Raw genomic sequence first — 16,447 nt, 5'->3', positions numbered from 1 at the left:
TAATGCTGCAGTAGGAGATAACTACTGTTATCCTAAGTCTAATAACAGTAGTGATCCAAAGGATTCTGTCATATCATCCACTCTTAGTTATTAATAAACTATCTTCTTAGCCAGACCTCTTGCCATATCCATCCTTTTACTGATGACTACCCTGCATTTCTCATCATCATTTGCTAGACTTACAATTCAACAAAAATTAAACAATTTGTGCAATAAAGCCACAGAGCAATTAGCTCTTTTTTTAATTGCTGAATGGAGTAGGACAAATATTGTATTCTTCAATGCCTCAAAAATTTAAATCTTTCACCTATCCTCTCAACACAGTCTGCCAGACAACTGTCCCCTCTTCATCAGTGGAATTCTTTCTTCTTCAGGGACATTCAGCTGTCTTCCCCTACATTGAATACACTTGGACTATCTTCTACTGAAAATCACAACTGGAAATTTCACTTCTCATCTTTGGCCCAAAAAATAGCTTCCTTGAAGTTTGGTGTTATGAGTCATCTCTGCCAATTTCTTCTTCATCAGTGATGTTAATATATATATATATATATATATATATATATATATATATATATATATATATATATATATATATATATATATATATATATATATATATATATATATATATATATATATATATATATATATATATATATATATATATATATATATATATATATATATATATATATATATATATATATATATATATATATATATATATATATATATATATATATATATATATATATATATATATATATATATATATATATATATATATATATATATATATATATATATATATATATATATATATATATATATATATATATATATATATATATATATATATATATATATATATATATATATATATATATTTTTTTTTTTTTTTTTTTTTTTTTTTTTTTTTTTTTTTTTTTTAGTATACAGCCGCCTTGTGTTGTAAGACAAGAGTAACTGCTTGCCAGTTATAGAGGCTATCCTATCTATTCATCAACCTATCTGTCTATCTATCTATCTATTTATGATGCCTCTTATAAAAACCATACCCATGATAGAGTTTTACATGACAGCAGTTGACTGGCTTACTAAAGGACAGCTGGAGAATATTGTTGCAAACCCCATCCTTACTGTCTGTGTCCCAGAGGCACATGGGGCAGCAGCTTGCTGCACTTACTACTGGGATAATCATAGTGATGGCGAAGATACAAGGATTCTACTCTCACAAGACTCAGACAGCCAAGTACTCTTGGTGGTAATAACATGCTTGGGTACACAAGACACATGTTTATTATCCAAGCACAAGGCCATAGTTGCACACACACTCAGAACATCTCTCAGGCTGCCACTCAGACTTGAAGTGGACACTATACAGGCTCAAGACATATTGACACAGCTCTCTGCCATGCACATCTGCTCTTGACCATCTCTTGTCATGAACTGCTGCCCTCACCCATGCCAGGCCTCAAACCAGGATACCTTATTTTCTGCACTTTTCAGGAATGGGATGTGGATTGACACACACACACACACACACACACACACACACACACACACACACACACACACACACACACACACACACACACACACTCCTTCATGGGAGTATAAGATGGGAGGTATCACAATACCAAAGAGGAAAGAAGAAAAAGACTTGGGAGTAATAATTCAAGACACGCTTTCACCAGAAAAACACATCAATGGAATATTTGGCTCTACATATAATTTGCTAGCAAATATCAGGGTGGCATTTAATTACCTAGACAAAGAAATGATGAAGAAAATCATAACACACATGATACGTCCCAAACTGGAATACGCAGCAGTGGTATGGTCTCCACACAAAAAGAAAGATATAAGGAAATTGGAAAGAATACAAAGAACAGCTACGAAAATGATACCTGAATTGGAAGACCTAAGTTACGAGGAAAGACTGGAAGAAATTGGATTACCAACACTGCAAGAAAGAAGGGAAAGAGGAGACCTGATAACAATGTTCAAATTAGTAAATGGCATGGAGAAGATAGACAGAGATGACCTAGTTGTAAAAGTGGAGGAAGGAGATAGACGTACAAGGGGACATATGAAGAAATTAAAGAACAGTCATTGTTTGGGAGATATTAAGAAATACAGCTTTCCGCATCGAACGGTTGAAATATGGAATAACTTAAAAGAAGAGGTAGTTGCGGCAAAGAGTGTGCACATGTTTAAAGAGAAATTGGACAAATTCGGGTATGGAGACAGGACTAATTGAGCTTTGGCTCGGACCCTGTATTATACAACTAGGTAAATACAACTAGGTAAATACACACATACACACACATAGACTTACCTTTAGGATTAATGTTAAGTATTTCCCCACCCCCTATGTACATTTTCAGTTTGTTAACTGCCTGAATAATAAACCGTTTATTATTATTAATTATTATTATTACAAGATTGCAAAGATATATACATTAGGAAGAATAAGAATGAAGAACGGAAAACATTGAAAGGAATGTATGAAGAGGCTAAAGAGGAAAATTAATCAAGAACAGAAGAAAAGACTAAATTTTTTGGGAGAGTTTTGGGAGACAGAGTGAAGAAATGGTACATAAAGGAAAAGAAGTAAATGAAAATAAAATTGAAAAAATTGTAAAAATGAAGGACTGAATGTGATATATGCAAACATAGATGGATAGATACACAGAAATCTGGAATTACAATGCTATTTAAAAGAAAAAAATCCAAAGGTGGTGTGTTTAACAGAAACAAAGCTCAAAGAAGAAAATCAGATAATCATTAACAATAACTACAATATGTGGAGAAGAGACAGGATTGGTAAAGTAGGGAGAGGTGTAATGATAATGACAAGAATAGAGGAGAAGACAAAAATAGTGAAATATGGGGAAGAAAAAGCAGAAATAGTGAGTGTTAACTTGGAGGATAATAATGGAGAAATACTGACAGTAATAACAACCTGTGTACCACCCAAAACAAATTATTGGAGCAAGAAAGACCATGAGAAAATAATAGAAGATACCATTCAGTGTTTGAGTTAATTAATCAAAAGTAATAAAAGGGTATTATTGGTTGGTGACTTCAATTAAAAAGAAGTAAGTTGGGAAATGTTTGAGACAGGAGGAAACAAGCCTTCATGGGGAGAAAGATTTCTGAAGCTGACTATGGAAAACACAATGATACAGTGGGTGACTGAAAATACAAGATATAGGGGAGATGGCGAACCAACAGGACTTGACCTAATATTAACAAAAGGAATCAACCTAACTAAAGAATTTAGATAAATGTGCCCCATGGGAAAAAAGTTACCATGTAATGATAAAAATAGAGACTAACAATGATGTCAGAAACCGAAACTATATTCCCCACAGGAATCAATGTAAAATAATTAATCTATTCTCAGACATGAGTCTACCATGTCTTTGTGGGTAATAACCGACACTCCTTCTGCTAAGATGGCCACTCTACAACATCTCCAACTCACAAATTATTTATACAGAAAGGATGTAATGAATGAACTTAGTGACACAGAACTCATCAGAAGATATTGTTTAGCATGCAGGTATTCTCTTTGTTACCAATCTAGTAAGGGAAGCTTTACAGAGGGACACAGAGGAACAACCCACTCACTGCCAAAATGGAGGTGATCAAAACACAGACATATTGCTGCTTGGAAAAGCTACTGGGAAAATGCAGATGTGCAGTAGTGATGGCATTGTGGGTCATAGAGAGAGCCGCAGGAGGCTCAGGATTATTCGTGAATGCTGAAAACTGTTTCTTTACATTGAGGCTTTTCAAAGGGATCGCATTTACCTTATTTCAAGGATTGAATTACTGTCTTACACTCTGTATCTTTCCTCCAAATATACAAAATTGAAGTAAATATTTATAGAAACTATAAATTAGTAATAAACGACAGCTTTTGCTATGTCTTTTGATATTTGAAATCAAGTAACTTTGTTCTAGAACCAAATTATGATATGGCAACTGAAGCAATAGCAAATTCAAAATTTTGTTTGAAAACTGATTTATTTGAAAAGGGAGGCATTCGGCAACCAAGGTTCCACTGTGTATATACACAGTATATATATATATATATATATATATATATATATATATATATATATATATATATATATATATATATATATATATATATATATATATATATATATATATATATATATATATATATATTTTTTTTTTTTTTTTTTTTTTTTTTTTTTTTTTTTTTTTTTTTTTTTTACTGGCCAGTGAGTACTGGCCAGTGACTATAAAAATTAAGAAAAGCCTCATTGAGTTCCCATTCCTAAAAACAACAATAAGAATATAGGAGGATAGGTCTCTTTAAACCTCCCTCTTGAAAAGTTGAAATCATAAGGAGGAGATACAGAATCAGGCAGGAAGTTCCAGAGCATACCAGAAAAATGGATGAATGATTGAGAATACTGGCTACTGGCTAACTCTTGGTTTATGTTTCATTTTGCATGTATTCCTGCTATATAATCCATAGTTTCACTTTACAAGCAACAGAGCCTCTTGTGTCTTCCAAAGTCTCCACCTAACATACTAGACACATCATATTGCTTGACCTTCATTGGCACCACTGACTTTGTGATGTGTTTTTCCTGGTTCTTGGTTTTGGGTTTATCTTCTTACAACATCACTAAACATATTCTAAAAATTTTTACAGTGTAAGTTAGAGTAGGTTTTTTAATAGTACCTAAAAGCATGCATCTCTCAGATTGCAAAGGTTCTTCTTCCTCAGTTTTTTTTTAACTATTGAGATGTTTCTTCCATTCAGGAACTGAAGTCACAGGCAATGAAGATCTTGGGATCCACGGATTTCTTAGGTAATCCATCCGGCTTCTTGGCCGATGTGAGCGAGGGCGTGAGTGAGCTGGTCCATGAAGGCTCAGTGGGTGGCCTTGTGTGGAATGTGACGCATGGCATGGCCAACTCCACCGCAAAGGTGACGGGTAAGCTTTTGATGCTTCTGCCACCACCAGCAGTGACTCCTGTTATTCATTACCATCAACATTTTAGGGACAACAAGTCTTAGAAATTAGTTATGTCATTATGTAATATTCCATTGTGAATATTATGAGAAATTAAGATTCAACTTGCTTATGTTATTTGTCTTGGTAAGCAAGGTGGGGGCAAAATACAATCATTATAAAAGCAGATTACTTACACCAGGATCTTATAGACATCATTTAAAAGCAGAATCCACTATTTTTTTAAATGTTGCTATCATCATCTTCATTGTCTCCTGATTTTCTGTAAGAAATCAAAGTTCATTTGAGTTATTACTCATTTATTATGTGATCATCATATTAGCACTACTCTTATCTTGAATAGAAAATATACATAATTTAAGAGTCACTTCAAAGAAATTATATTTATTAATTCAAAGACAACATATATCAAGTTTAAACTTTTGTCACAATCATTTTCTCATTGTCATATTCATGTTTGTACATAAAGTATGTAATCAGTGGTTGGACATCCATTTTTATTGGCAGGTAGGGAGATAATAGCCTGTATAATTCAACACAAGAGAAACATCAGTTCTTTAGGAGAGTGAAAATTCCAAAATTATCTCTATATTTAAATCACTGTTCTCCTCTGCCAGTTTGATTTGCCAGCACCTGTGTTGTTTACTTGTGTATGTGAGCAATGTTATGCTTTGATGTTATTGATTTGGAGTGATCAACACCTGAACTATGGGAAGATGGACTTATGGAAAACAGCATCTCATATCTGACATAGAAAATTATATTTTGAGAAGTATTTGAATAATTTCTCATTATATCTCCATATATGAACATTTCTTGAATGGCTTACCTGCTTTGTGAAAATTGATAAATGTACTATATCTTCATTTTTTAATACATTCATATTTTTAGTATCATTAATAATGCTGTTTTCATATGTTCCTGACTTTCTGCCTTGTAAATTGCGTGAAAATTTTGATTGGTGTGCATTTATTTAAATACTAAGCTAAATATTAAAAGTATAAGTAGGTAGAATGATGAAACTCCCAAGTATGAGATTCCTAAGTAGGAAACTTTGGTAATAATTACACATATCTTAAATATGGTGGAACCTTGGTTCTCAAACTTAATTGATTCCTGAATGCTGTTTGAAATCCAAAATGTGCAGAAACCAAAACAATTTTCCCTTTAGGAATCAATATAAAATGGACTAATTCATTCCCAAACACCCATCCACCCTGTCTTTGTAGCTTATGACAAACTCTCCCACTGCTAATATGGCTGTTCCATGACATCTCCAGCTCACAAATTATTTATCTAGAAAGGATGTATTGAATAAACTTAGTGATATGGAGCTCAGCAGAAGATATTGTTTAGACTGTGCAGATCTTTGTCACTGATATAGTGAGGGAAGCCTTACAGAGCGACACAGAGAGTAACCCACTTACCACCAAAATGAAGGTGATCATAACACTTAGACATCTTGCTGCTGGAGAAAGCTACTGGGAAAATCCAGTTGTGCGGTAATGATGGCATTGTGGGTTATCAAGAGAGCCACAGGTGGCTCAGGATTACTCTTGAGCACTGAACCCTGTTTGTTTACATCTAGGCTCTTCAATGGGATCACATTTACCTTATTTCAAAGACTGAATTACTGTCTTATCCATTGTGTCTCTTCTCCAAATATATAAAAACAAAGGAAATATGTATAGAAACTATAAATTAGTAATAAATGGTAGCTTTTGCTGTCTTTAGTATTTGGAATCAAATAACTTAGTTCAAGAACTGAATTATGGTATGGCAATTAAAAGCAATTATGAGTTCAAAATTTGTGTTAAAAACAAATTTATTTGGAAAGGGAGGTTTTCAGTAACTGAGGTTCACTGTACTTCAAAAGGGACAGTAGTATAACTAGTGACATTTAATTGAGATGTGCTGCCTTGGTGCTAAGAGCTGGAAAGTGTCTTATGGGAAGTGTAACAACAAACCTATATTTATAAGGAAGAGTAGGCTAGCCCATCCCCAAATTTCTTATTACACTTTGTCAGTACAACCAATGGAGTGTGTTGCTACAACCATCAACATTGTGGCTTTAGTCATCTTAAATTATTTTGTTTGTTTTAAAAATTTTGTGGTTATTTTTCCTTTTCCTCAAATCTTTATTTTTGTTAAAAGAAATTATATATACAGTAAAATCCCTCTTATCCGGCATCAATGGGACCGCCGACATACCGGATACTTGAATAGAAGTGAAATTATGTCCACAATCACCACCCTACACTCACGCATCTTACCATAACAAAGATCAGCTGATCTTAATCAGCAGCTGATCTGATCAGCTGCTTAAGTGTAAGCACAACACGCTTCCTCTTTTCTACAACTTTAGGCATGATGAAGGCGTCAGGCGATGAACAGTGCACACGCGGGACTGAGTCACTGATTAAACATAGTGCAGTGGGCTGCAGGTGGCGCGAAGCAGTGCGCTCTGGTGGCGAGGGGACAAAGTATGCCTCGCGCAGGAATTTTAATTGATTTTATGAGTACACATTGATTTTTTATTGATTTTAAGGCTCGGGGAAAAATGTGCCGGATACTTGAAGCTGCTGGATACTCGAATGCTGGATGAGAGGGATTTTACTGTACATAACTCTAGCTAGATTTCTGAATAGACAATCTGATAAAAGTTGTCCCTTTTGGGAAACCAGTGTGCTACTGCCAGTTGCCACTGTTCCCTTTGTAGGGAAGACAATATGGTCATGGGCAAAAAAAGGGGCTTCATCTCACGCTGAGGGGACTAATTGTATGTGAGAGGGAGTTCAGTGACTATAAACTGTATGAATGAAACATGAAAGAGAAGGACTTTTAAGTTATAAGAAGGGAAGGCTGATTTTGCAAGAATTCTAGCATCTTTTATGAAAGGTTTGGGAATCAGTGATTACAGAATGGGAATGATATTAAAGTGTAACAGGGTCTGGAAGGAGTGGTGTATGGTGTAATGTAAAAAAAAAAAAGTAAGGGAAGAAGAAAAGAAGGATGAACACTTCTTGCGTCCCTAACAGATGGAAGGATGTATAGATGCTTGGGTAGTATGGATCATGGACAGAATGGGCAGTGAAGAAGAAAAGAATAGATATACATGGATCTATGTGGATGCACCTTTAAAATGATTAAAGTAAAAATGGAAGAGAGGAGATAAGAAAATTTTAGAGAAAGTGGTGAAAGATTATTTTCCACTCAACATTTCCATCCATTACACAGTTATATCATATGTGCAGTGCATACATGAGATTGATGAGAAGATTAATAGCCAGAGTCTGTTGAGCAAGACCAATTAGCAAAATTAAAAACTGCACTGAGGCTACATACAAAACAAAATTAGCTTTCAACACAAACTAAAGCCATTAATAAGACATGTTCATTCCGTGGTAGTGATGTTGGACTAGAAACTTATGCTTAGTTAGTCATGCACATTAGAATGAATTTCAAAATATGGAGAAAGGAGTGTATAAAGGCAATCAGCTTACAACTAACAAGACCGGAGTTCAAATCCTGAGTTCAGCAAAGACAATATTGGCTTTGTTTCCTCTTATGCTGTGTCCACCATGAATAGGTGCAGAACATAGGTTGAGTTATCTTCCAGTCCAGCAACCCTTGACTGTTAAAATATCCTAACCTTTACACTACTTTTTAATTTTTTTATTTTTTTATCAAACATCTTGGTCACAATATCATTTAGTTTCAGCTGAGTAAAATATAGGTATAATAGCATGTGAAATAAAAGTGTCATTGCCATTAGTAAAATCACAATATTTGTGCTTGCAATGACTTAAAGTATGCCCATCACCATCCCAGGTAAGTTGCTCACATGCAAAATTGTGTAAATGCTTTTGATAAACTTTTGATTCAACTCTTGAATAGATAGCATTAAGAAATTAAACTGTTTCTTGGAAAGGGTGTGAATCATATGAAGGGTAAGACATTTTGTCTTTGAATATATTTTTATAAAGAATAGAAAAAGAATATAATGTGTGTGTCTGTGTGTGTGTGTGTGTGTGTTGGGAGTCCTCGATTTACAGCAGTCTTGACTTACACCATCCAACAGTTACTTACATTTTTTTTTTTTTTTTTTTTTTTTTTTTTTTTTTGTGTGTGTGTGTGTGTGTGTGTGTGTGTGTGTGTGTGTGTGTGTGTGTGTGTGTGTGTGTGTGTGTGTATTTACCTAGTTGTATTTGCTTAGTTGTGCTTTACAGGAAAAGAGCTATGCTCATGCTGTCCTGTCTCCTAACTTTAAATTCATGAATATTTTTTGCTTTGTGTGTGTGTGTGTGTGTGTGTGTGTGTGTGTGTGTGTGTGTGTGTGTGTGTGTGTGTGTGTGTGTGTGTGTGTGTGTGTGTGTGTGTGTGTGTGCTACACTTACACAGAGGGTACCAGTATGCTCTCCAATGCCATCTCATCTCTTACTTTTAACACTACACTAAACACAACCTTTTTTAAAATTAAATAAAGACAGCAAGCAAAAAAAAATTTACCATTACATTTTGATGAAAAATATAAATAATACAAAGAACTAGTTGCTGAGTGCGGCAGAGGATACCTTGTCATGCACCGATAGACCAAGGAAGGAACACACTGAGAAGGTGTGGCCATGTTGAGGTGATGAAGAGCAACTTTATAAAGAAATTGTATTTTAGCAGGAGAGAGAGGCCATTTGGAAGATGAAAGGATGGGGTAAAGCAAACCAATACAATCAGTCCTCAACACTTCCAAGGGTTAAGTAACAGAAGCACCCATGAATAATTGTTGTACTTTCCTAAGAAAACTCCTCACCCCCTATACAACAGCATCCTAAGAAACACTCCTGACCCCATTATGATTATGTTTAAGTAAAGGATTTACAAACATCTTATTTAATATTTAATAAAAGGAAGTAAAATAATAATGAAAATTGTGATGTAGCCTCTTGTTCCATTCTCACCATTCTCTTCAGTAACACCAACACAACTGCCAGTGCTGCATCATCACTACAGACTTTATTTAATATTCAATCAAATAAAATAAAATAATGAATATTGTGGTGTGGCCTGTCACCCTCCATCATCCCTACTCCTTAGTATCACCAACTCAATGCCAATACTGTGTCATCACCACACATACTATCCTTATGTCTGCTGTGGAAAAGAAACACATTTTGTTAATGTACTGTCTACTGTACATTTTTGCAAACAAACAACATGTGTCTTGAAAGGTCCCCTAGTGGGCATGGTGAAATTATGATGATATATATATATACTCGTATATATATATATATATATATATATATATATATATATATATATATATATATATATATATATATATATATATATATATGACACCTGCCAAAATGATAATTACTCCCAGCGAGGTTTAAAGCACTGTTCAGGGGGTGCTGTGAACTTATCATTAAACCCAGCTGTGACCTCACAGAATGTTTCCCTTTGTGTCTCACAACACAAGGGGGCAGTCACAGCCTGCCCTCTAAAGACAACTCTCTTCCTCCACACAAAACTACAAGCACCTAATAACACACACACCCTTCACTCAAAAATTTCAAAATCATCATGGCGACTCCTACACCAGCCTCGGAGTCCCCATCTGGGGAGGGGACCATAAATGTCCCCAGGTCGGACTGCCTTTCTGTTGACGACCCTAAGTGTCTTGACATCCCCCCTCAACTTTTTCTTCATTAACTTTTGCAACATTCGCGGTCTAAGATCTAATTTTCAATCTGTAGAACACCACCTCTCCACTTCTAAACCTCATCCTCTTTTCCTCACTGAAACTCAGGTGTCTGAGATAACTGACAGTAGCCCCTTTTCTGTTTCCTCCTACTTCCTCTATCCTCATTTTCAATCCAAAGCTGGATGTTGCATTTATGTGCGCAATGACTTAACCTGCTCTCATGCCCACGCTCTTGAATCTTCCGAGTTTTCCACCATCTTGCTACGACTACAGAGTCACTCTCAAACTAAATTTATCTGTGCTGTATACCTTTCACCTAACTCCTCTGACTATAAGAAATTCTTTGACTACTTAACTTCCAAAGTGGAGCACATTCTGACCTTCTTTCCTTTTCCAGAGATCTCCATTCTTGGAGACTTCTTGGAGATGAAAGCTTTGGCTTTCATCTCCCTTCACTGACCATCCTGGTGAACTAGCCATCAACTTTGCTATCCTCCACGACCTAGAGCAATTGGTGCAACACCCTATTCGTATTCCTGACCATCTTGGAGATACGCCCAACATTCTTGACCTTTTCCTGACCTCTAATCCTTCTGCTTATGCTGTCACCCTTTCTTCTCCATTGGGCTCCTTCGATCACAATCTCATATCTGTATCTTGTCCTATCGCTCCAATCCCTCCTCAGGATCCCCCTAAGTGAAGGTGCCTCTGGCGTTTTGCCTCTGCTAGTTGGGGGACCTGAGGAGGTATTTTGCTGATTTTCCTTGGAATGACTACTACTTCCGTGTCAGAGACCCGTCTTTGTGTGCTGGGCGCATAACAGAGGTGATAGTGTCTGGCATGGAGGCGTACATTCCTCACTCCTTTTCTCGACCTAAACCTTCTAAACCTTGGTTTAACACAGCTTGTTTTCTTGTTATACATGATAGAGAGATGGCCCACAAAAGGTACTTAAGCCTTCCATCACCAGAATCTCATGCACTTTATATTTCTGCCTGGAACCATGCCAAGTCTCTTCTCCAACTAGCCAAAAACTCCTTCATTAACAGAAAGTGTCAAAACCTTTCAAGATCTAACTCCCTTTGTGACTTCTGGCATCTAGCCAAAAATATCTCTAGTAACTTTCTTCTTCTTTCCCTCCTTCATTTCAACCAGATAACACCACTGCTATCACATCTATTTCTAAAGCTGAATTCTTCGCTCAAACCTTTGCTAAAAACTCTACCTTGGACGATTCTGGGCTTGTTCCTCCCTCTCCTCCACCCTCTGACTACTTCATGCTACCTATTAAAATTCTTCGCAATGATGTTTTCCATGCCCTTTCTGGCCTAAACCCTCGGAAGGCTTATGGACCTGATGGGGTCCCTCCTTTTGTTTTCCAAAACTGTGCCTCCGTGCTTGCACCTTGCCTAGTCAAACTCTTTCAGCTCTGTCTGTCAACATCTACCTTTGATTCTTGCTGGAAGTTTGCCTACATTCAGCCTGTTCTAAAAAAGGTGACCGTTCTAATCCCTCAAAATACCGTCCTGTTGCTTTAATTTGCTGCCTGTCTAAAGTTTTTTAATCTATCCTCAACAGGAAGATTCTTAAACATCTATCACTTCACAACCTTCTATCTGATTGCCAGTATGGGTTCCGTCAAGGCCGCTCTACTGGTGATCTTCTGGCTTTCCTTACTGAGTTTTGGTCATCCTCTTTTAGAGATTTTGCTGAAACTTTTGCTGTTGCCTTGGACATATCAAAAGCTTTTGATAGTCTGGCACGAAGCTTTGATTTCCAAACTACCCTCCTACGACTTCTCTCCTTCTCTCTGTAACTTCATCTCAAGTTTCCTTTCTGACCGTTCTATTGCTGCTGTGGTAGACAGTCACTGTTCTTCTCCTAAATCTATTAACAGTGGTGTTCCTCAGGGTTCTGTCCTGTCACCCACTCTCTTCTTATTATTCATTAATGATCTTCTAAACCAAACTTCTTGTCCTATCCATTCCTACACTGATGATACCACCCTGCACTTTTCCACGTCTTTTCATAGACGTCCAACCCTTCAGGAGGTAAACATTTCATGCAGGGAAGCCAAAGAACGCTTGACTTCTGATCTTTCTAAAATTTCTGATTGGGGCAGAGCAAACTTGGTATTGTTCAATGCCTCAAAAACTCAATTCCTCCATCTATCAACTCGACGCAACCTTCCAGACAACTATCCCCTCTTCTTCAATGACACTCAACTGTCCCTCTCTTCTACACTGAACATCCTCGGTCTGTCTTTTACTTATAATCTGAACTGGAAACCTCACATCTCATCTCTAGCTAAAACAGCTTCTATGAAGTAAGGCATTCTGAGACATCTCTGCCAGTTTTTCTCATCCCCCCAGTTGCTAACTCTGTACAAGGACCTTTTCCGTCCATGTATGGAGTATGCTTCACATGTCTCGAAGGGTTCCACTCATACCATTCTTCTAGACAGGGTGGAATCAAAAGCTTTTCGTCTCATCAACTCCTCTCCTCTAATTGACTGTCTTCAGCCTCTCTCTCACCGCCGCAGTGTTGCATCTCTAGCTGTCTTCTACCACTATTTTCATGCTAACTGCTCTTCTGATCTTGCTAACTTCATGCCTCCCCTCCTCCCACAGCCTTGCTGCACAAGACTTTCTTCTTTCGCTCACCCCTATTCTGTCCACCTTTCAAACACAATCATTCATCCCTTTCTCTGGTAAACTCTAGAATTCCCTGCCTGCTTCTGTATTTCCACCTTCCTATGACTTGAATTCCTTCAAGAGGGAGGTTTCAAGACACTTATTCATCAATTTTTGACTGCTGCTTTGACCCTTTTATGGGACTGGCATTTCAGTTGGCATTTTTTTTACTGGAATTTTGTTGCCCTTGGCCAGTGTCCCTCCTACATATAAAAAAAAAATATTCATATATATATATATATATATATATATATATATATATATATATATATATATATATATATATATATATATATATATATATATATACACACAGGAAGTAGGAAATGATGTACAAAATTGATCACCACCAAAAAACCGCTAAATTAACAATACTAGCTGGTAGCAGAGGAAATGTGAGTTGGTGTGGCAGGTGGTGTGTGTTTATGTGTGGCTATGAGCTACATTGGGTACAAAATTTGAATTGGTAGCAACCTGTGAAAAATCAAATCTATGTACATTTCCCTTGTTGCGCCAATCCATGAATAACTGAATCTGTGAACGTTGAATTTGTAACAAAGTTCTACATGCTATAACTGGAGTATCCCAGATATATATATATATATATATATATATATATATATACACACACACACACACACACACACACACACACACACACACACACACACACACACACACACACACACACACACACACACACACACTAGAACTTCAGTTACCAAATGCCTCCCTTTTCAAAAAAATCAGTTTTCAAACAAAATTTGTAGCTCATAATTGCTTTGGTTGCCATACCATAATTCGGTTCTTGAACAAAGTTACTTGATTTCAAATACTTAAGGACAAAGTAAAAGCTGCTGTTTATGATTAATTTATAATTTCTATAAATATTTATTTCACTTTTATGTATTTGGAAGAGGGGCATTGGGTAAGATAGTAATTCAGTCTTTGAAATAAGGTAAATTTGATCCCATTGAAGAGCCTCAATGTAAGTGAACAGTTTTTGGCTGGTCTGGGAGTAATCCTGAGCCACCTGTGGCTCTATCAATGACCCACAATGCGGTCACCACTGTGCAACTGCATTTTCCCAACAGCAAAATGTCTGTGAGTGTTATGATCACTTTAATTTTGGCAATAATTGGGTTGCTCCTCTCTGTGTCACTCTGTAGGAGTTCCCTTACATCCTCTCTGGATATATAATTTCTGAGCTGGAGATGTGAAGCAGTCATCTTGGCAGTGTGAGCATCTGTCATAAGCCACTAAGACATGGTGTCTGGAAATGGATTAATCTGTTGATTCCAATGAGAAAAATAATTTCAGTTTCTGAACATTTTAGATTTTGAATGACATTCAAGAACAAATTAAGTTCAAGAACCGAGGTTCCACTGTATGTGTATATATATATATATATATATATATATATATATATATATATATATATATATATATATATATATATATATATATATATATATATATATATATATATATATATATATATATATATATATATATATATATATATATATATATATATATATATATATATATATATATATATATACATATATATATATACATATATATATATATATATATTATACTTGTGTAGCCAGAAAGCATATCTTATGCAGACAAGGTTTAAAAGCAACAGTTACCTGACTGTTGTTTAGCTTCTGTTGTCTTTTCTATTTGTTTAACCATTTCTCCTTTATTAGGTGGTAGGGCTCCAAGGAGCTGATCAAAAGTTAAATCTGTTGTGACATTTTATTCCATCCTGGGAGATCTTCAGATGGAGGAATGATTGTAGCACAGAACTGCACCATTACTTATACTTGGAAGCTCATGTGTGATTGGTTGTGCTGGGTGTGAGTCGGTTAACCACCAGTGGGCAGTGGTGTTCAAATTCTTCCATTTCTGTGTTGGGAGGGTTTGCTGCTCTCTCATTTGTGAGTTCATTCCTTGTGGTATTTCAGTTTTATATAGTGCCTCTAGTAACTTGAGACATCATGGATCTTGTTCTTTATATACTATGGTGCTTCCTTTCTCGAGCTGCAGACAACTGAGGTTACTATGGTGTTTGGTGGTGTAATGTTTGTTCAGTATGCTTTTAATAGCATTGCTGGTGTCTCTATTCTTGTAGCCATTGTTTATGAGTACTCAAGTAAGACGTTTGACTCCTTCATGAGTGTCCTTACAGAGAAGGTGGTGGGTGTGGGCATTTACTGTTACCATTTAAGCATTGTCCTTGATTTATTGTTTTTTTATGTATAAGGCAGTAGTGAATCTTGAATTCATGGCAGTGACTAACACATCACGTACAAAGAGGCGAGAGAAGGACAGCCTACTACTACCATATACATAAAAACAACAAAGCAAGGAGAATGCATAAATGGTAAGTGAATGCCCACAGTGATACCTTCATTCAGCCATAAATCCTTACATCCACTGTGTCCTCTCACACTGCTCTTCCTGGAAGGATGCCTATAAGAACTTGAACATCTTACTCAAGTACTCAGAAACAATGGCTACAAGAACAGCAATGTCAACAATGCTGTTGAAAACAATCGTTCACCAAAATGTCAAGCCTAAAAACCCGAATGGTACCATCTCTCTCATAATATATTACAAGGCAAGCCAGCTCCTCAGAGCCCTATCACCTGCTAAAACAGAAACTATTAGACAAATAGAAAAGATTCAGCAGAAGTTAAACAGTGCTGAGATAGGTGTTACTTTTAACCTTGTTTGCATAAAAGAAATATCTGTCTACCTATCTATGTACAGTAGGGTATGCAACAATGCATGGTCAATATAACGTACAATTGCAATAACACACTGATATTTTAATAAAATTTAAGTAGAATAACAAACCAAAACTAGCAAGACGAACTTACCATTCATGTGAGCACTGAAATTTTAATATTTTTTTTTTTCTTTTTATGTAGGAAGGACACTGGCCAAGGGCAACAAAAATCCAATAAAAAAATATGCCCACTGAAATGCCAGTCCCATAAAAGGGTCAA

At 36.1% G+C, this 16,447-nt stretch overlaps 1 protein-coding gene across 5 annotated transcripts in view; it reads left to right on the top strand.

The window, feature by feature from the left end:
- The window catches only part of LOC135113190 (intermembrane lipid transfer protein VPS13D-like), a 475,970-nt gene that overhangs the window by 428,731 nt on the left and 30,792 nt on the right, over positions 1-16,447 (top strand). For all 5 annotated transcript variants that reach the window (XM_064028315.1, XM_064028317.1, XM_064028314.1 and 2 more), the window contains one exon: positions 4,817-4,991. In XM_064028315.1, coding sequence (XP_063884385.1) covers positions 4,817-4,991 — 175 coding nt within the window. The remainder of the gene's footprint in view (positions 1-4,816; positions 4,992-16,447) is intronic.

The sequence above is a fragment of the Scylla paramamosain genome, chromosome 25 (assembly GCF_035594125.1).
Source record: "Scylla paramamosain isolate STU-SP2022 chromosome 25, ASM3559412v1, whole genome shotgun sequence".
NCBI classification, from domain to species: domain Eukaryota; kingdom Metazoa; phylum Arthropoda; class Malacostraca; order Decapoda; family Portunidae; genus Scylla; species Scylla paramamosain.
The sequence above is the reverse complement of the archived record's forward strand: the minus strand, read 5'-3'. Positions and strand labels throughout refer to the sequence as shown.